Source organism: Paramormyrops kingsleyae, chromosome 17, assembly GCF_048594095.1.
Source record: "Paramormyrops kingsleyae isolate MSU_618 chromosome 17, PKINGS_0.4, whole genome shotgun sequence".
In the NCBI taxonomy this organism is placed as follows: domain Eukaryota; kingdom Metazoa; phylum Chordata; class Actinopteri; order Osteoglossiformes; family Mormyridae; genus Paramormyrops; species Paramormyrops kingsleyae.
Window position 1 is genome coordinate 12,643,382 of NC_132813.1, and position 21,519 is coordinate 12,664,900.

At 42.5% G+C, this 21,519-nt stretch overlaps 2 protein-coding genes across 2 annotated transcripts; both read left to right on the forward strand.

The window, feature by feature from the left end:
- Positions 1-602: 602 nt before the first annotated feature.
- prcp (prolylcarboxypeptidase (angiotensinase C)) lies at positions 603-12,749 on the forward strand. The gene is made up of 9 exons (XM_023839461.2): positions 603-1,028; positions 4,831-4,971; positions 5,081-5,182; positions 5,690-5,871; positions 6,426-6,583; positions 6,695-6,864; positions 9,661-9,825; positions 10,044-10,231; positions 11,506-12,749. The coding sequence occupies exons 1-9, from the start codon at positions 735-737 to the stop codon at positions 11,708-11,710; spliced, it is 1,605 nt and encodes a 534-aa protein (XP_023695229.2). The 5' UTR covers positions 603-734; the 3' UTR covers positions 11,711-12,749.
- Positions 12,750-17,782: 5,033 nt separating this feature from the next.
- fam181b (family with sequence similarity 181 member B) lies at positions 17,783-20,847 on the forward strand. Its single transcript, XM_023839430.2, has one exon. The coding sequence runs from the start codon at positions 17,949-17,951 to the stop codon at positions 18,927-18,929; it is 981 nt and encodes a 326-aa protein (XP_023695198.1). The 5' UTR covers positions 17,783-17,948; the 3' UTR covers positions 18,930-20,847.
- Positions 20,848-21,519: the final 672 nt, after the last annotated feature.

Sequence of the window (21,519 nt, forward strand, 5' to 3'; positions counted from 1 at the left end):
TTTATAAGTCAACTCTTTCAAACAGCAACCAAAACATAAACATGGTATTTCATAAGTTATTTAATTTTATGTAAACATGTATTATAATAATTTTCTTACGGTTACAAGTAAGGGCCTGTAATCATTTAATATGGTATGAAAAAGGAATCCAGCTGAAATGGAAATTTTGAAATAGGGATCCTGAACTCCAGTGAGAGAAGCATAATGAAAATAGACCTGATCTTAAGGACATTGCAAAAAAAAGCTGTTCAGGAATCCTGTGGAAAGATGTTACAAGCTATAACCCAATACACATTAATATAGCAGTGTTACTAATGTAGATACAGGCATTTTATGTCATTACAAAAATCGAACACATTGTAATTTAAAAATCGCTATTATTATAACGTTCAAAATGACTAAACAAACAAACTTCTATTTAAATATGTGACACGAGCATAAGTCACAACACAAACTCTAGTACATATAACATAAGGAGGAATCTGTACGTTACAACTATAATTGTTAGTAAACCAGCGTCCCCGCCCATCCTGGGTTTGTGCTCGGATGTCCCGTCATGCACTGAAAGACGCCATAAGTGACGCCACGCCTCTAAATTGTGACGACACACAGAAACAAACTTTAGATCAGGTGACAGGTTCATGTTTTTTTTTTTGTGAGCTATTAGTTTTCACGGCTCACGTTTAAGAACTATTTTTTTATGTTGATGGCTTGTTGGTACATTTGTATCTTTAATGGACCGGGCTTGTCTGAGCGTGCCTCCGCGTTCCACGCGCTGCCTGCGGGCTTTAAGATGCTCGCTATCACGTGTAACTTGTGACAGGTCTCTTCCTCTCTCTTTCTTCCTCATTCCGTGTCCGATGACACCCCAACGTGCGCCCTCCATTAGGGGGGTCCTTGTCGTTCTGCTTCTTTTTTGCTTCTTAAATGTGCAAGCTTTAAAATCCCAGCTCTTGTCCAGACTTAGTGCCGCGAACGCGCCTGTCGCAAACGGCGTGTCCTACGTAACCAAGTACTTCGATCAGAAGGTAAGTTTCTTTACTGCAGCTGAGAGTTTGCGTACATTTAGTTTTTTTTGTTAATGTATTACGGTTAAATTGTGCGTTTTTTGTTGCTTACGGTAGTTTGAAATGTTATTGTGACGATTGAGTTTGGTGGAGAAACTTCCTTCTTTCGTTTATGTCTGTATGGAGGAACCTCGGTGCATGAAGTCAGGAGGCTGTGAGATCGTGCGACCTTCTGTGTCCCTATTAGCGTAATAATGCAGACATTTATAAAAGGAACGTTACATTCTCACATCCTTATTCCTGAACTTTAGGGGTTTGTTAAATAAAAGAACCCAGTTACATGGTATAGGGAGACCGACAGGAGGAAGACTGAGGGTAGATGGACTTTACAATTATTAACTGATCATGTGCAAACGTTTCACTATTCAGCATGCACTTTAAACAGAATCATCAATCTTCGCGCAAATGAGTAACAATTATTGTATGTAAATTACATACAAATTTACTTGAATGTTGCTGATAGTACTTGACTCATCGAGGCGGCGTGGAGTAGTCTTCCACCTCCTCACTATATAATGAAGTCATTACCGTAGATCTGTATTGTGTTGCAGATAATCATTATTTCCTCCTTGCTGCCAGCAGGCAGACTGGGAAAGACATTAAGTGTTGGCCAGCTTGCAAACGGATATCCCCGCTGGCGGGCTGCCCTAGTGAGACCTGTTATGGTCCTGATAACTGCTATAACTTCAAATGTGTGCTGCAGTGGTTTACATATTAATTGACTGTTTTAAACATGTTTAAACACATTTAGTGAAATGCTGAGATGGTATTTCCACTGAGTGCTTTGACTGTCTGATGGGTTCAGTGGTGAATTGGAGCACGCTTGGGTCATCACTGACCGTTATGTTTTTGACTTTTATTTTCTCTTGCACCTTTTCCCCTTTAAAATACAACAACAAAAGGAAAACTGCTGTTGATGTCTATATTTCCAGTGCTTCCAGTACATCTAAAGGATGACCCCTAGTTAAGTTTAAGCATTTGCTTTTTTTTTTTTTACATGAATATGAAGACTTTACACTGGGGACCAAGTGTTTTTACAGATGCTTCACACACCCTCACCCCTCCCCACCCCCCACCTAGTTGTAGGTTCAGGAGGAAATTTAAGACCGTGTACATTTTTTAGCACCCATTGCTTAGATTTCCTGTTGGCTTGAGTAGCAAAGGAAGTCCTGATTTAGCTGTGGTGGTGAAGATGGCTGCATCCTTACCAATGCAAAATAAACCTTTAAAGACTGATTTTGAAGTGAAACTCCAGAATTCTGGAGTTTTTATAATATACACCAGTAGTAACAGTGACAGTTTTTAGTGATTACTTTATTCAACTGTTGCTCCAGTTAATTATTTAATCGTCCAATGTATGGTTTTACAAATTGTTTTGTAGAGTCTGAGGAGAAGCCTTTACGCCCAGGCCTATAGGATCATTAATGCTACTAAATCCATCCGCCCCTCCATCCATCCATTTCCTTTCCTCTTCCCGCTTGTCCTGTTCAGGTTCAGGTGGGGTCCAGAGCCTATCCGAGAGGCTACGGGCGCAAGGCAGGAAACAACCCAGGATAGGATGGGGCACCAATCCGTCTCAGGGCACACTCACACACCAGTCTCTCACACATACACACCTAGGGGCAATTTGGTAACTCCAGTTAACCTGAGAAATACTGATGTAGAGTATTTAATTGTGTGTAGGGCCCTTTTAAGTAACAGTGATTCCTTAAATTAGTGCGTATGACCATTACATTTAAAATTCACCAGAAGATTCACCAGCCGACTGAAATCCCAGTGTTGTCCGATATTAAAGAGCATTTCAGTTTGATTTCCATCTATAGGCTCTTCCACACCGTATTTATGGGGTTTCATCTATCTTATTTTTTGAAAAAATATTATTCTAAATCTATTTAGTGATTTAGTTCCCCTAGAGTTCCCCCAGAGTTCCCCCTAAGGGTCATATCCAGCTCCTATCCTCCCTTTTCCATAACCGCTTACCCTGTGCAGGATCGCTGTGAGCATGGTGGCTGCCACCGGAAACGCTGGCCACAACATGCCAATCATTTGCCGCCCACACTCAGGCACCAAGAAACTAGAATGCAGAAGCATTGTTTGTTTCTAACAGTGAAACGTTTTGAGTGTTTTTGCCAGAGATTGAAAGTTCAGGTTCAGAAAGTATGAATCCAGACCAAGATTGTGTTTCAACCGACCAGTTGAATACTCTGTGAATGTGACTTTTTATGCTCAACTGGTCGGTTGATACACAATCTTGGTCTGGATTCATACTTTCTGAACCTGAACTTTCACCCTCTGGTTTTGGCAGTGGCGTTTAATTTGACTGTGTCAAAGGCCCCTTGTCAGTTCTTACAATTTTAATGACTATTACCATTATTGGCCACATGGTGGCATTGTCTAGCTGTGAGCACAAATATCTGGAGGCCACAGTCCTTTCTCTCACACAGAGCAGCTACAAAGAAGAATCGGTTAAATAGGAACCATATACTGGGTTGTTTTGTGGCATAGAAACTCTACTTATTTAATTTTTGACAGTTTTTTTTGTAGCTGAAATTGTGCTTTTTATTCACATGTTTTTAATAGAAATATCATTAAAAGCATTATTTAGTTCCTTAACTGTTACAGTTGTATGCCATTTCTGCATTGTAATTCTAGTGAAAATCTCTTATCCTTTGAGTAGAGTGCTGCGTTAATTAAATCATCAATAGAGCGCTGTTGTGAAATGACTTGCAGTCCGTTTCAATGTGACCATAGATAATCCTGCAGAATGTTCCAGACATTGTTCCTAGGAGTCCGTGTTTCCTGACCAGCGGAAATTGGTGACATAAGACTTAAGATAGCACCCCTAAAGGTGCCCTTGGCAAGGGGGGGGTGGGGGGGGGAGACATAAAGTGGGTCTGATTTTTTTTTTTTGATGTTCTTGGCATTTTCTTTTCAGCACGACAGGGCTGTTGCTTTGATCAGTAGATGGAAGGTCTCCCCAAAGTGGCTTCAAGGTTTCCATGAGGCGTTGACTCTGTGCCAGAGATTGATGGGGGTGGGAGGAAGAATGAGCACATTCAAGTCTGAGAATGTTTTTGTTGGGGTTGGCTCATAAAAAGGCTGGAGCTTGTTGGATGCTGTGGAGAAGGGACTGGGATGGGGTCGGGGGGGGGGGGGGGGGGGAGTGGCTTTCCCTATAGACCGTAGGGTATGTTTCAAGTAGAGGGACAAGTCTTCAGTGGCTAACCCTTTCTGTTATCTGGAGTTATGACCACAATCAATCCCCCCCCCCCCAAAAAAAAATGATTGGAGAAAGAGAGCATGTGGTGAGCAGGAGAGATTCACTGCAAGCACCAGAGATCGATGAAAAGCGATCACTGCGCTCTGCTAAACTGGAACTAATGTGGCATCCCTGAAACTGGCTCTGGGTTTTAATACAAATTGAGGCTAATTATTCTCTCATCCAACCCAGAGCTTGTCTATTCACAGTGCTGGGGTGGAGCAGAGCCAGAGCCCTTCAGAACACCCTCCACCCGCCATGTGTGGTTGATCTCCTGTAGTTTCTCTTATCTCCACACGTTAGCATTGTATGTGAACAGAAATGGTTAGAAAACGTCTTCACTCCTCCTCATGTAATGGAGCGATGTCTTTATGCTTTGCTGAAATGAACAGTTTTTTTTCTAGTATATTTGCCTGCTCCTATTTACCGATTTTCGTTTAAAGTTCCTACTAAAATTACTGTTTTGCAGTACCTCACTCCATATGCACATGTATGTCTTTACAGATTGATCACTTTGGATTTTTAGAGGACGGCACCTTCAAGCAGAGATATCTTGTTAATGATGACCACTGGCATCAGATTGGTGGCCCAATCCTCTTCTACACTGGGAATGAAGGAGACATTACTTGGTTCTGCAACAACACAGTAATAATTTAACATGCTTTGATGAAATCTGAAGTATGCATGCTAAGATATTATCGGTGAATTTGATGGAGGGGGACGATGACTCTTATTCTTATTGATCTGTGTGCAGGGTTTCATGTGGGATGTTGCTGAGGAACTGGGTGCCATGTTGGTGTTTGCAGAACATCGGTACTACGGGGAGTCTTTGCCATTTGGAAAAGAGTCTTATAGCGTGAGTGATGAAAGTGATTTGGCGTCGTCCCCTGCTACTGCTACATTTCTGCTGAATTCCCCTGGGCTGCTGGTCACAAATAGGTCCTGAGGGACCGTGGAGCACGCCAGCCCCTTAATTAGTGACCTTTGTTTGGTCTTCTACAGCATTTCCATCTAAATGTAGCACCTACTTTGAAATAAAAGGCCACACATTCTTTCACTTGATTCTCATTTGGATGTCAGATTGAAAGTGAATGTCAGTTTATTATCTTAAACCAATTTTTCAGAATCTATGAATTATTTAAATCTCTAGGTGCTGAAGTGATGAATTCTGGGAGTCAAGAATTTGTCACATTCATCTTTTAGCTTTTTCTGCTTAATAGCATGCATTCAAAAAAATTAAATATGCAAAATCATGGTCAGAATTAACAGAAGTGTAATTAAGAGTTATGCTAGAGTCTTGCTGATTTTGCTCATTTCCATTAAGCAGAAGCAGCATTGGGTTCTTCCGTTTCTTCTGATACAGAGTCTCAAGCATCTGAACTATCTAACATCTGAGCAAGCCCTAGCGGACTTTGCGGTGCTCATCCTGCACCTGAAGGCTACAGTGCCTGGAGCCACCAAGAGTCCTGTGGTGGCCATCGGAGGCTCCTATGGGGGGATGCTGTCAGCCTGGATGAGGATGAAGTATCCCCATCTGGTGGTGGGGTGAGACACTACAGGGATTCATACTTTCATGGCTTTTCTAATTCAACCTCCATTTTCATAGCTTCTAAATCTGAGTCATCCTGCATGTTTGGTGATATGACAACACACACAGTTTGAAAACTGCACTTGTTTCTTGAAAAGCAAACCCTTGTAGACAGATTCTGGCTGCATCTGAATTCAAGGGCTGCATCCTTCCAAGGACGCAGTCTAAGAAGGCATAGTCCTTGTAGGCTGTGTTCCTTTGAAAGGGCGAATGGAAACGTTGCCAAATAGGATGGTCTGGCCATCACCAGCTGTTCAGTTGAGTCACAAAGCCCCGCTCATATTGCTTAGCCAGGACACGCCCACTTTATCTCTGCGCAAAGAATTTTGGGATATGTTGGGTTGCGAAGGATCCATGAGGTCCTTCACAACACTGATAATGAAGGACACATTTCTAGATGCATTTTAATGTGCCTTCGAAATGGGACAGCCTTGTCGCACCACTGTCACGCGTTTGCTAGCCTTAGAAGGGTGCAGCCCCTGATTTGAGACTCAGCCTCTGTGCATTCCAGGGCTCTGGCCGCCTCTGCTCCCATCTGGCAGTTCACCAACATGACGAGCTGTGGTGTCTTCTACAAAATCGTGACCAACGATTTCACCAGACATGGCTTGGATTGCTCTGTGAGCATCAGAAAGTCTTGGTCGTCAGTTGACAATGTTTCTTCCACAGGTATGATGTTAATGAATACTTTTGTATTTAATATATAGTGTGCAGCAGTCGGGTAGAGAATATTGTCTTTGTTCTCATTGTCCTGTTCGTCATCTCCTTCCCTTTGCGTAGATGATGGTCTGACTTGGCTCTCCAATGAATTCAGCATGTGCTCTCCACTGAAGAAGCAGGACATGCAGATGTTCAAGGCCTGGCTTCAGGAAACCTGGGTGAATTTGGCCATGGTCAACTACCCATATGAAGCCAACTTCCTGCAGCCCCTTCCAAGGTGGCCCATCCAGGTAATCTCAGCAGAATGTCATCGTAGACACAGCGATAGTAGTTGCAAACTCTTACTGCAAAAATATCTGCTGATCTGTCCCAACCTTTCATATATTTATTAATATGATGTATTATCTTTAATCTTAAAATATGTCATTTATACGGTCACCAGGAGGGGTGTTATTAAAACAGTTTCTTCAATGAAATGGAAGCTCTGTGTTCTTGACTTTGACGTATTCTTGTTTCAGAGTGATAAGGGAGTGAGGTCAGTGTTCTTCATCTAGAGAACTTGGAGTTTGTTGATTAAAAGTAGAGTTTGCACAGGATCTCCCTTTTTTAAAACGCTCTCATCAATTGTGAATATTTACGTGATGATAAATACGTATGAACTTGGGTGTTAGAAAATAAGGTGAATATTTGGTGAAGACAAATCAACTTTTGAAGTTGGCAACCACTGACTTTTGGTAATCGACGATAACTGGTAGCCCGGTTGTTGGGTTTCTGACAGTGACTAACCAGTGATTATTGCCTTTGTCGGGAAGTAGACTTAGGCTGCACACAAAGCAAGATAACACATTTATTATTTGGCTATCAGCTCAGCCTTCTAGCCTGCGTTTCCGTCATATATATAAAAAAGTCACTTATTTTTAAGGTAGGTATCTGTCTCTGTAAACGTTAGTTATAATGATGGCACGCAGGAAGGGCTTACCATAAGTTTGTGAACCACTGCTTTAGGCAGTCTGCAACATGTTTTAAAATCGTAATTAAATCCAGCCCGCCGATCGATTGTTTTCCACAGAGGCACAGAAACGATGATCGGCTCTGCTAATCAGCTGCCCTCTCCCTCTTCCAGTTTAACAGCGGCTGTTTAGTGGATTATCAATCGTTTTTTCATACTTTAGCATTTTTCTTTTGGCTTAAAAAAATAAAAATAAAAAATTAAGTGTCCCGCTTGGTGCTCTGTGTGTGTGTGTGTGTGTGTGTGTGTGTGTGTGTGTGTGTGTGTGCGCGTGTGTGTGTGTGTGCGTGTGTGCGTGTGTGGGGGGGCGGTGTTTGGATTTTTTCCTTTTTTCCAACACGTTGAGGCTGAAATGTCAGTATGTGAGGTTATACGCTCCATATGCATGCGTCATGGACTCCCAGTGTCTTGGTGCCTTTTGTTGGCATGTCTGTAGGGCTCACTGTGGATTTTGTCACCATGTTTATTTGAGATGCCTGATGTTCCCCAGGAGCTTGTACAGGGATGTGTTGGTGTATTTTGCACATAATGAGATTTCACTGTGTTCCCTTAGCTCTTTGCAAACCCGGTGAAGAGTTTAGGAATGGCAAACGCAAAATGGTCATTTTCAGCTGTCTGTCTGGGTTGCAGTAATGTATGCGACCCCTTTGGGTGGTTTAAGCAGTTTAGGCAGTGGATGCAAAAAGGACCTTTTTAATGACAAAGCTAATGTGATTATCTGAGTGACTGTGAGAAGGGGGGTATTGAGGATTTAGAGGGGGGAAATCTGTTGGCAGAGCTCAATGTATAAGCCTAATCCTATCTGAAAAGTAGATGGAAGATGCTGTAGAAGAGCCCTTGCGTTTCTCCCCCCCTCTCCACGGTGTAAATCACCAGTCGGACATGTCTGTGGCTGTTCCTCTCCCACTGGCCACCGCCGCCTCTGCAAACTTTGGACAAAAGCCATAGTGACAGATTTGGCCCCACCAGGGTGACAGTCCTGCCTTTGAGCAGAGCCTCTCGAGTTCTCACAGTGCGCCCAATAACAGCTGCCCCCCAAAGAAGGCGAAAAAAAATGGCCGCAACGCAGAGTGTCGCCACAACAACAAACGACAGCCGTATCAAGGACCATGGAAACAACCAGAATGACACTGAAGCCAGAGCCATAAAGAGAGAAGCTGGGGCTCCTTCCCTCGCCAGTCTCCTGGCCAGAACGTTGGCACGTCCTGTCGTGTTTGCGAACATCAAGTGCTCTCGAGAATCGAGCCTGAATTTCAAATGCTAATAATCGGTTTGGTTTCCGCTTAGGAAGATGGGGCGTGATCCACGCCGAGCACCATCAGGAGTAGCTAGAGGAGCGTGTAAACAGCTTGGGCTGGCACAGCCGAAGAGGCCAGCCTCTGTTAAGCACACCAGTGCATTGGCCGCACATTTGCAAACAATAATATGAATAATTTAACGAATGAATGTCTGCCTTTTCATTCTGGTCTGTGATTTGTACAGCAAATGTTTGTTTAGAACAGTATGACTGCTCCTTAGAAAACAAGCAGGGATTTATTTTCAAAACTGTCCAACTTATTTTAAAATGCCCCTTTTCTGAATGACAGGTTACCCCAGATAGCACACGCATGTTGAAATGACACTGATTCCATATCCGACAAAAAGGTTGAAACAACGTTGATCTTCAATGCGTCACTTTATATCAACATTAAATCAAGGTTTCGCCACCATCATTTTTTCAATATTGAAAATCTGACCAAAAATCAATTCAGTCTCAACGTTGATAATTTAACACCGAGCATAATTCAACGTATTTAACTCTAATTCAACGCTGAAACAATAACATGGTGCTATCTGGGTATGCATAGTCGTTTGGAAACCGCATGAGTACCGTACAAAATCAAGTAAATTGCCAAGGCAGTAGCTGTGCGTCCAGTCAGTGTTGCCACCCGGGAACTACTGTAGAAATGAGCTGGAGGAGATTGACGGTCTCCCCGCCGGTTTGCTTGCCGCTGCAGTCTGTCCTTAAACGCCGCTGTGGCTGCCCAGTATCTTATCTTCCTGCTTCACCTCTCCGTTTTGGGTCTTGTGTCTCCAGGTGGTCTGCACACATCTGAGGAACGCTTCATTGCCAGACAGACTCCTCCTGCAGGCGATCTCCCACGCAGTCAGGGTGTACTACAATTACACTGGTGAAGCAGCTTGTCTTGATATTTCCCAGACTGCCACTGGCAATCTGGGCTACCTTGGCTGGTACTATCAGGTATATGCCACATAGGACCTTGACAGACCTGCATTTTGTTTAGTTACAGTGGTTACATTTACTTTATTCACCGTGTATTAGATATATTTTGCGTAGTGAACACAGAATCTTACATTGTAACTTAAGACAGAATTTGCTTGGAATTTATTTTTCATTGTCGTCAACTGGCTTACGATTGATTGTCTGTGTTTCTTTTGTGTGTCTGTCATTGTGTGCAGGCTTGCACAGAGATGGTGATGCCGATGTGTACCGACGGTGTCCAGGACATGTTTGAGCCCCAGCCTTGGGATTTCCAAGCCTTTTCGGAGGAATGCTACAAACAGTTCGGAGTGAGACCACGCATCGACTGGGCCATTACTATGTATGGGGGAAAACAGATTCATTCCCACAGCAACATAATCTTCAGGTAAGTAGGTAGCAATTAGGTAGCATTTCATAAAAGGTCCTCAATAAATTTTACTACATTTGAATATTTAATACTTTTTTTAATGGGTATGTTTTTGTCTTTTCTTTCTGTTTTTAAAAAACTGCTTTTTTTAAAAGTAGAACTTAATATTGGCAGGTGAGGGTTTCTCTGCCTGCAGGTTAACTCTGAGAGGGGGGTTTGGAAACAGCCATCAGCTTGTATGAGCTCTATAAAAACACACTGTCTACTATCATTATGCTGATTGAGAAGTAACCAAACCGTGACTGCAACAGGACATGAATTTCGCTCTCTTCACATTGAGCCAGGCAACTAAGTACAGTTTCCTCCTGTTAGCCATTAGTGGCCTTCCTGCCAGCTCCATCTCTTATCTTGTTTCCACCAACACGGAGCCGGTGCTGGGCTGGTTCTCGCTTGGTACCTTTTGGGAACCTGCCCATGTTTCCACAGCTTTCAAAAAAGAACAGAACAAAAATGTTACATATGCAGAAGTAAGAGTAAAGTAAAGGTTCATGTGAATTCAGTTTTTTGGATTTATTTTGATGTTTCCAGTTTTAAGTTTTTCTAAGCTGCCAAACCAAAAAAATTCCGACTATAACTTCTTGCGCCCTCTCTCTGCCTGTATCCATTTTGTCTCCGTAAAGGCTCCCCCGTCTGTGTGCATGAGTGAGTTTATCTTCACTCGCTGTTTTGCTGCTGTCTTTCTAATGATTGTGCAATACTAGAGTCTAGAATACTAGAATACTAGAATACTAGAATACTAGATACTTTGCTGTCCACCTTATGATCTCTTTGCCACTTGTTCAGCAGTATTTTATTATTATTATTTTATTTTTTTTCATCCTGCGACATGTTTATACTTTATTAAATGTATTCAATCAATCTTTCATTTTCTACAGAATTAAAAAAAAATTAATAATGTAACGTTAATAATCTGGCAAGTTGTTTCACGGCTGGCACCGTGGAAATGAGACAAAACTATATCGGTTATGGATTGAATTTTCTGGGTATAAGGAAGGTTTGGACGCGGTAGCCCGTCCCACTTTCGCTGACGTTTTAGTTCCACATTCTGAGACCAGCTTTTCTGTGGTGCAGTGTTGGAGCCATTTTTTTTTTTCCCCTAACCTAGGGCCAGGTTTTTGTGGTGGAAACACGCTGAACCAGTACTGGATTGGGGGGAAAAAAGCTGGCCACCGCGTTGGTGGAAACGAGGTATCGGAAAACTGCACTGACATCCCGCTTTGAATTCCTTCCAGCAATGGAAAGCTGGACCCGTGGTCAGGTGGCGGGGTGATGGAGAGCCTGACCAGCAGCCTGGTGGCCATTGTGATTCCCGATGGCGCCCACCACCTGGACCTGCGCTACAACACCAACTATGACCCATCCTCAGTCCTCCATGCCCGCGCCTTAGAGGTGAAGTACATCCAGCAGTGGATTAAAGAGGCAGCAGAAATGACTTGATTAGGCCTAGCCTGAGCTCCACCCCTGCTGTGTTCAGGGTCTCAGGTATTTTGGCCCAGTGGTGCTTTTCCAAAGACTGTCTGCTGACAGAACAATGAGTTTAAGATGCTGGAATTCACACACGTGTGACTGTCTCTGATTATCTAAGCGTGAAGTTTTCTACTAACCTATACTCCGTATTTGTTTACTGAAATCGCTATGGCTGTACTCTCACCTGTTTTCATGGTGAATTATTTGCACATTGCAGGCATGTTGATTATAAAATGTACCAGAGCCAGATCGCTCAAGTGTTACACTTTGCTTTGAACTGCTTCCTCTAAAATCATGTCAAACAACTAAATCTTGGTAGCGCTTCACAATATCTGCATTAATAGAACATTCATAAGTAAGATGTATACTTACACATAAGATGTAAGTATACCTTAAAATCCTAACACACCTTAACAGCTTTAATACACGTCAATAACTAACATCTCATGATTATACCAGTGTTTCCCAATCCGGTCCTTGGGGACCTGCAGACAGTCCACGTTTTTGCTCCCTCTCAGCTCTCAGAAATGGGGACAGGCTGGGAGGGAGCGAAAACGTGGACTGTCTGCAGGTCCCCAAGGACCAGATTGGGAAACACTGCATTAGTTTGATTGCGATGTTTCTTATTATCACATCATATAATGTTTGTTATTAATCTATATGCATTATGAAGGTGCAGTGGTACCCTCACCTCCTCATCTGAAACCCATACTTTGGAGGTAGCTGAAGGTCAGTTAGTCATTAACCATTAAAACTGCTCAGTGTGTGGGAGAGGGAACCTTACTTGGTACATTTTAACCAGATGCTGGGAAAAGTGTTTCGTTTCAGATCAACATTGTGAAGTTCTTTTGGCTCTTGTCTTTGACTCTTGTAAATCGTATTGGTTTTTTTTTCCACCACCTAACCAAACTTTAGTTTTTGCAGAATAATTGAATTGTAATGGAAATGTTTCTAAAGCACACTTTTCCTGGACTGATTAGCCGTATTATTAAAAAACACTTGTACTTTATTTGCTTTGTATTGATTGTATTTTTTCCTCACAAATGTAACGTTCAGAGTGACTGTAGTGCAGCGGTTGTAGTGTGAGTGATGAACCCGGAGTTGGTGTGTGGTCTTCAGGCCTTTCTGAAGGTGAGCGCTTCTTCTCATCCGATAAGGGAAGATTAAGCAATAGAAACACCCGAATCTGCTAATTGTTTCAGGAGCTTTGTGCGCCCATTGCTGCACCAACAAAAGAATCTGTCCTCTCTTGGGAGTAACTTTTAACGGCCCACCCCGTGAGCTGCTCCCCACGTAAAGATGTGGCTTAGCAAAAAGCGAGAGTGGGCAGTTTAATACTGGAGCCGCGAGAATGTATTTGCAGGTTTGGGAGCGCAGGCAGCTCTGGAGCGGCCCGGAATGGGCCGGAACGGCCTCGCTTCCGGCAGCGTTTTCTGTCAGCACTGAGAATGTTGCGAATTCTCAACAGACCCTGTTGGGTCTCCTTAATCGGTAGCCAGGCCAGCTCTTTCAGAAGGTATCAAAACGGCGTAATGATATCATGCATTAAATATTTCAAAAATTTCAATCGTTTGTAAAAAATAAAAATAAAAAAAAAATTCTGTGGCAGCCTGTTTCCCATGTCCCCTTTCATTCACACGCCTGCGGTTTAATTAAAATGCAATCTTGGAGAGGCAATAACGGCACCGGTGGGAGGTGACCACAGCAAAGCGCCATGACCCGACCCGCGTGGGTAACCTGCAAGGCCGGTCATACTCAGCCGATGGTGACCCCCCCCCCCCCCCCCCCCCCCGCCTCCCCTGCCTCTACTAATATTGCTAAAGGTTTGGGGGGGGGGGTTGATGCAGATGTGTGGTGTGGATACCCTTCATGCTCTCCAGCTGTGCTGCACTGTTCAGGTTTACTGTGTGAATGTTTGTGACCCCTGTCTTCACATGGGTCAAATTAAATTTTCACTGTCAGTCAGTTATGAACAGAATGTGGTGCCTTTATGTCCGTTGTCACCAAATGATTCTCGGCATTAATTTTTGTTGGTGTTTCGGGGAATGGTGAGCTTTCTGTTACGCCGTTAGACTTGCTGTCTCTGTTGGGTTAAAATGACTCTGTCTTCACGTGTGTGCGGTATTTGATTTATGTGTAGCTACATGTCGCACAGCGAACGTGAAAATGGTGATCGGCTGGCACCCCAGGATCCACCAGTGGCATTTCGTAGGACTTAGTAGAAATCATTTTGCCACTCTCTCTCTCCCCTGACGCTGCCATCAATCAAATTTTGTTATTGGTATTGCCCTGACCTGCCATGACCTGTGTGCTCAGACCAGGGTGCAGCTTTTTAGAAGCGGACCACACACTAACAGAGCGATTTCCATGCTCTGTATCGGTTCTGGAATTAAGTTTAGTGCACTTTTTTCTTTTTGCATCGGTGGTGTACTGGTGAGTGGCAATAAGTAATTTTGGCAGATTCCATAAAATTAAAATTTGAAAAAATTTGAAATTCCTTTGAAATCGGATCTTAAGCTAGAGTGATTCTTTTAGTGAAAATTTGAAATTGACCTGAATATCTTCTCTTTGTCTGACGTTTCGAGCTGGAAATGCAGCCCCGTGTGCTGCAGTGCTTCGTGGAATTAACGTAAAAACAAGTTCAAATTAACCTAAATGTTTTGGCCCCTTTAATGCAGTGCTGTTTAGTTCCTGTCTCTGCCAGCCCCCCCCCCCCCCCTCACCCTTTCTGTGGTCATAAAGACTGCTTTCTGTACTCTGTGCCACAGGTCCTTAGCCATCAATGACCACCTGTAGCACAATAGACTGGTGGCAGCACGGGCTAAACTATCACACCTCTTGGATGTTGCTTTCATGAAGGAAAAGACTGGAAGGATAAACTGCCTTCTGTGACATGCCGGTTATTCTCGTGAAGCTCACTGGTTCTGTGATATCAAAGCACCTTTATAAGGGGCCATATTAAGTGATTATACAGTCGAATTTAATTGAAAGATGTATTTCTTGAATAATGATTAGTAATTTTGATTAAGCATCAGATCTAATTTCGGACTAAATAATGTTGGACAGATACGGACCCCAAAAAAATGAAAGACCAAGAGTAGCAGAACATCCCCTCACACACACTTTGCTTTTCAGGGGGGAAAACTCATAAAAGTGTAGAAAAAAGCTTGTTTGTGCACTGTTGCTACGTTCCAATTTGGGGCGCCACTGCTTATTGTGTACCGATTGCAGCTTTTCTGTGGGGCCCTTTCAGTGGTGAGGTTTGTATCAGGGTTCAGATAATGAGATCAGTGCTATCGGTTTCACTGTCCCCCTTTCTCCCTGGGATTTACATGATAATAACAGTTTCTGACTGTCCCTCCTCTCCTTTAAAACGTCGAGACTTATTCCCCTCCCAACACTAAATAATTCACTGCCTCACCTTGAAATGCACTTTTAGAAGAAAAGGGGAGTCCTTGGGAACACAGGCACGGCGAGCTTTAAAAACACTTTCGTTTAAAGTAAGCCGCCCTCTCTCGCACAGCCGGAATCACACACAAGCGCTAAACTCGAGCCAACCTGCAAGCACCCGGCTCACAGCCCCAGAACAAAAGTCTGTCTTCCATAGAAAAGCAGGTTCATAGTCATAGAACGTACACAAGTATGCAGGTAATTCTAATAACAAGATAAAATGGCTTCTGGTTTTGGAAAGAGAATTAAAACTACATGGAATCCTTTGGAGACGTTTATTTCCAAAGCGGAGTATCAAGCTAGTTTTTTTGTATTACAGTGAAGTACAGTTGTTGTCTGATAAGAAATAGCTCCAATTTGCATAAAAGTTATCTATTCCTACAATGCTTCTACGAGATGTATGGTTTGAGGGATGCTAAATGAAACTCACCAGATACACGGACACAATACGGTAGTAAATTTTTAATTTGGTTGTACGGTTTGCCTCTATTCCAGCCTGATGACAGTGCTCTGGAAGGAGAATATCTCTCAATAACTCCCCCGATGTCGTCCTGCATGAACCACCCAGAAATACAGACGTTCTAGCTCTCGGCGTGACGACTGGGCTCAGAACCAGGCGGACCCATCCGGGTTTGGATATGGTTCTCGGTTCTGCTTGCTGCCAGGCCCGACGCTTCCTGTAAATGCGTCTTTGTTTGGCCGGGGGGGGCTGGCTTCAGTCATGCTCAGGATTTCTCCAGGTCACCGTTTTTTCTGGCACACTGAGCTTGAAGCGCACTTTATTCCCTTTAATTTAACAGCTCCGGCAGCTTTTCCAGTTAAATCGACTGTTCATTATTGAGCCCAATTTTACGAAGGGTTGTGAGGTGCAGTTTAATGAATCTCTGGCACAAAGCTCCCTTTCACAGCCGGGGAAGAATAGGCGCTATTTAGTCCCTGTAGGGCTGTATGTCAAAGGCAGGCCATAATAGCTGTCAGAGCAGGGCAGAAATTCCCACTGGTGCGGGAAGCACACAAGAAATCAACTTTGGCCATGAGCAGATTAAGACGCGGGGGAAGACGGGCCGACACAGTGACACCTGTTTGGGTACAGAGATTTTCCCATAGAAAACAAACCTTCCACGTGATTGTGCAAAGTTCAGTCCTTGATATCAATTGTGGACACGCTGAAGTGAGAAGCAGATTAGCACAACTCCTTTCACGTTTATGTGTAAACAAGGCCAGGAAGTAGCATTCAGTGATGTAAGTGTCATATTACAGGGATTAAATACAAAAAAGGACAACAAGCTGACTATGAGCGGAAGTACAAAATGCGTAACGCACCAAGTATGTTTTTGCACATTTCTTTCTAGTTTTGTTTATTTTTGCTGCCTTTCATTTGAATTACATGCTTTGAGAATAATCTTTTTCCTTAATTACCTGTCTAATTAGGCTAATTTATATTAATAAATTAGCCTAATTAGCCTACGACACACAGACAAGGCCAGAAGACGAAAATCTACAGAAGCCCCAATAACAAGTATGTACAGTTGATATTGCGCCCTATTTAAAAGAACTTGTGGAGAATTATGTAAACCTTGTTGTAATGGGCCTGTTCTAATAACTGTACGTGAAGTTTGGCAAGACGGTATATTTTTCATTAAAAGAAAATTTGATGTGACTTCTTAGGAAGACAAACTCATTGATAGTAGTGCTTTATATGAAACACTATTAATTAATCATGAGTAATAAAAGCAATGGATAATGTAAAGGGTAATGTAAGTAGACATGTACACAGATAATATTGTATAAATTCATAATCAAATTGATAATCTTGTTTCCTACTTGCATTGTTGTGAGTACTCCCGTTTACTATTTAGGAATTACGATGCAGTGATTCAAAACAGGTTAAATGCCATGTTCTTCATCAATTATGCAACAGACATTGACATGAGACACATTCTTTTTTATTTGCACTGGGGCAATCTTGTATCTTCCAAAAACGGTACAGAAGTTTTAAATCTAGGATTAAAAAAAATTAGTTCAAAGTAATTAAAAAGACAGAGAGCAACATCACACAGCCCCCATCTTAATGGATTTAATGAATATTCATTCAACTGTGATCAAACGATTCCTGAGTCATTAAAACCCATGGAAAGACGGGAGCTTTGACTGATTCTAAAGATCCTTGTTCTAAAACACCAAGAAGGAAGAGTACTGCCATCCAGGCTTTTAAATAATATTCCAAAATTCATTCCAAGTAAAGCAAAGATCTGACACTAAATAATCAAATACTAGTTTATGCATGTTTGAATGTTCAAAATGGCTTTACAAAGGAGCCAAGACTGCATATTGTTGAAACTCTGCAGTATGCATTAGTTTCATAGCAAGGTCTGAACTCACATGCGTGTACACTGCCGTGGAACAAAAAGAGGAGATTACCCCACTGGTATTGTCTACCCACACAGCGGGACACCTCAGACAAATCCTTCTTAGTTGCAGGTGGTCAAGCGTGAGCAAAGAGTTAAGTCCTGGGGTCTCTCTGCTCCACCTCTTTGATGTCCTGACATCATTAGCCCAGCCCCTAAAAAAAGCTCTCCCCTTCCCCCAAAACACTGTTTCTCAGTTCAGCTCAAGGGAGCGAAAGGGGCTGCGGAGCCATTCAGAACCAAGGGTTTGCAAGTCACCCTGGAACGGGAAGAGAAAAATGCTTTGCTGAGGCTCATTTTTGGCGACTGTAGCGAATGCTGTTGGAGAGAGTGCTGGGTGAGACAGAGAGATGGCCGTACAGGCCCCCATCGTGACCTCCCAGTTCATGAATTTCTGCTTCCTCGGGTCTGGCATGGAGTATGACGCGGAGAAGCCATTTGACGGGAGCCTCCTCGGGGAGGTGGCCTGCGAAGGGGACTTTCGGGAAACCACCCGGGACCTCCTGAGCTTCATCGACTCTGCCTCCAGTAATATCAAGCTGGCCCTGGACAAGCCAGTGAAGTCCAAGCGGAAAGTCAACCACCGCAAGTACCTGCAGAAGCAGATCAAGAGGTGTACGGGAATCATCGGGTCGGGGGGGAACCTGGCTCAAGATCAAGGCAAGAGGCAAGGATCCCCCACCTCACACGCCGGCAACATCCCAGGCAAACCTGTGGCCCGGCGTGACGGCATTCAAGCCAACCTGCAGAGCAAGAGCCTGGCTGCCCTCTTTGAGCCCACGAAGGACATCCGCGGGGAAAAAACCCGGAAGCCACCCCTCCGCCAGCGCAACCTGCCCCCATCCTTCTTCACTGAGCCTGCCATCTGCCCCAGGGTTACTTCCACCTCCGGCATGACCCTGAAGGATCTAGAGCGGGCTGGGCCAGAGGCATCTGAGTTCTTCGAACTTCTAGGCCCTGACTACAGCGACATGCTGGTTGAACAGGACATACCCCAGGGCATGCCCATGCGGGTCCAGCAGGAGGCACTGTCTGGACAGGACTCCTATGAACCCCATCACCTATCTGAGGGCCTTCTGTACGCAGAACCATGGGGTGGTTGCACTGGCCCATCCAAGAAAGCGGCGCCATGTAGTCTGGGTGAAAACATGCGGACGATTCAAGCCCAGCCTCCACTCTACTGCCAGTTGGATTCCACCGTTTCTTTACCAGTGGAAGAGAACACCCTGTGTGCGTTGGCCTTCCCAAACTTATTCACGGATTACTCCCTTCCTCATGCCACCTATGATTTTGCCAGTGGATACAACAGGGCTGCATTTCCCTCACTTTGAGGCTTCCTAAAGGCACACGTAACGTAAAACATGAGCCGGAAATTTAACACTCGAGATGAGCTCTCTTTCTGAGATGTTCTTGATGTTCTCCAGAACTCATTGGGAATGATCCTACTATACATTTGTCCCTCTTGTATCCTTATGTAGAAATTACTGATCTTTCTAGATACTTTCTTCTTTCTTAAACAGTTTTTAACAATCTCAGTCACAAATTCGCTAAATGGTTAGATTTTTCCCACTTTGTAGTTGCTGCAGTAAAAAAGAAGATATTAAGCGGATCATTTTCACTATTAATGGCACCCATTTTTAAAGTAAGTATAATATTACAACTTTGGGGTTTCGCCACATTTCTGTGAAAATAAGGTAGATTTCTAGCAGTACAGTGTCTACCTGGTACTGCTACATTACTAAAAACCTGTAAGATGATTATATTTTGCAAAAATAGATATTTACATAATGGTATTGAAAATTTGACTGCTTCCTTACTGGAACTGCATTGTCCATTTTATATTGCCAACAATGGACTGAAGAAAATCACAGGTTGTCTTGGTACTTTTCAGACATATAAAGCTATTTTAAATTGTGAATATGGATGTGTTGGTAATACAATGTTACATTAAAAATACATAATCATGTGGAATAGGACAAATATGTATGCTTGAGAGTGCAGCAACATTGAGAAATAGTGCCCTATGAAATATGATTTATTAAATGAATACTGACACAATCAAATGAAACTCATGGAAGCTCCAAGTCAGTTGATTATCAGAATTAAAATGCAGCCATCGATCTTAATGGTTACCTTGGAAAAGTGTACTTATCCCGAACAGTTTCGGTAAAAATTCAGCCGAATAAATGGATAACATAAATGAATATGTGTAACCTTTTAGTTAAACGAGAACAAGTATCATACGAATAGTGAGCCCAACAACTGTGCTAAAAGCTATATAGCTAGTACAAGTCACATCCGTTTCACAGGAATTTTACCCTCCAGTGAAAGAAATTATAGTACAAAATTCTTGATGCTACAGTTTATTAGTCTTTTGTATTGACAAATATAGGCAAATTCATTTGTCTAGTACAATTACAAATGCCAGGTGATATATAAGTTTGATACATTACAAATAGCATCACAATCTTCTCAAGAACACTTGCAAAGATTTTTCAGCTTTCATGTTCTCATCTCTTCAATATTTCCATCATAAACTCCGAGTTCACTTGACACCAGTCCTGTTGTTTCAGTAATGGATGCCCATCTCCTCTGCTGGGCTCTGTCGAAGCTACTTGCATGTTTTCTGCACATTGGTGTGAATCTCTTTTTAGGAACAATAATTTCTCTAAAACACAGCCTCTCTGACTTCAAGTGGTATTAGCATATCAATCAGAGTTTTTACAATCACCACGTCCTTCTTTTCAAAATGTTTGAGTTTCTCACACTTTTTTGAGAATCGTACTGCGCCCGCAAACGGAATTAAATCACAAATACTCAAATACTTTTAATCATTTTCATCTTCAAGACAACTTTTTTTTTAGCTGATAAAGCAAATATCAGTTGCAGTTGCACAGATCTAATATACATCGGTAATACCTGTTTTGTTTTGTTTTTTTTAATCATTGAGTAAACTTGCATGAAATGTAGTAATTTTAGTTTTTATTTCCAGACACTGTACACACATTATGGAGAAACAATCAAGAGAATGGTATATATTTAACAGTTGAGTTATTTCCCTTAGAGCTGATGAGGAACGATGTATACAGGTAAATGTGTGTATATAAAGAAATGCCTGTATACCTGTGTGCTGTATCCTTACAGCCACCATTGCTGGATGGAGATGCAGGCCTGATATCCTGGTAGTGACAGATGTTAAAATTCTGTATATTATGTGAGAAGGCAAAATAAAGCTGGTCTTTATTTCTGTGAAAATGTCCTTGTTATTTAATTTTATATTTATGTTAAAAATGCAATTTTAACGGAAGCTAAATTCTATATACTGTAACAGATAGAATTCTGTTATATTGTTATAGCCTTAGGGAAAAAAATGTAGAAATTCAGATTAGTGCACAAAACACATACAGTAGTCTACCTTTCAGCATTTTAAATTGGGCAATGTTTGACTTGCATGAACTTCTATTACATTTTCAAAAATCACAAGCAATTAATGGAATACTAAAAATTTTGTGCAAGGACCACAACACAAACAAAGAATATATATGAACATGTTATAAGTTGGGGCCAGATCTCAAAGCAGATGTAGCTGTTGAGTCTTCTGTCCAGCCTCATCCCTCATATCAAAGTGAGTCAATGTTGCCCTCTGCTGGATTTAGCTGTTCTTTGGTGATTCCTTGCTCTGTCCACATTATGCTTCTTGAAGCATCAGTATCTTGATTGGATCAGTTATTGTGATAAATGAATGCAGATCATTACCTTTACAAGTTTCCAAGGCTTTTCAGCTGAACAGATGGAGAAAGGGGAGAGATGTCTAGATCTTCATTGTGTCCCACATTTCATTCAATTAAACATCCTTGTTTAAAATCAAAATACCAACACCTGGATTTTGCAGTTTGTATTACAGTGGGTGGGTGCCACTGC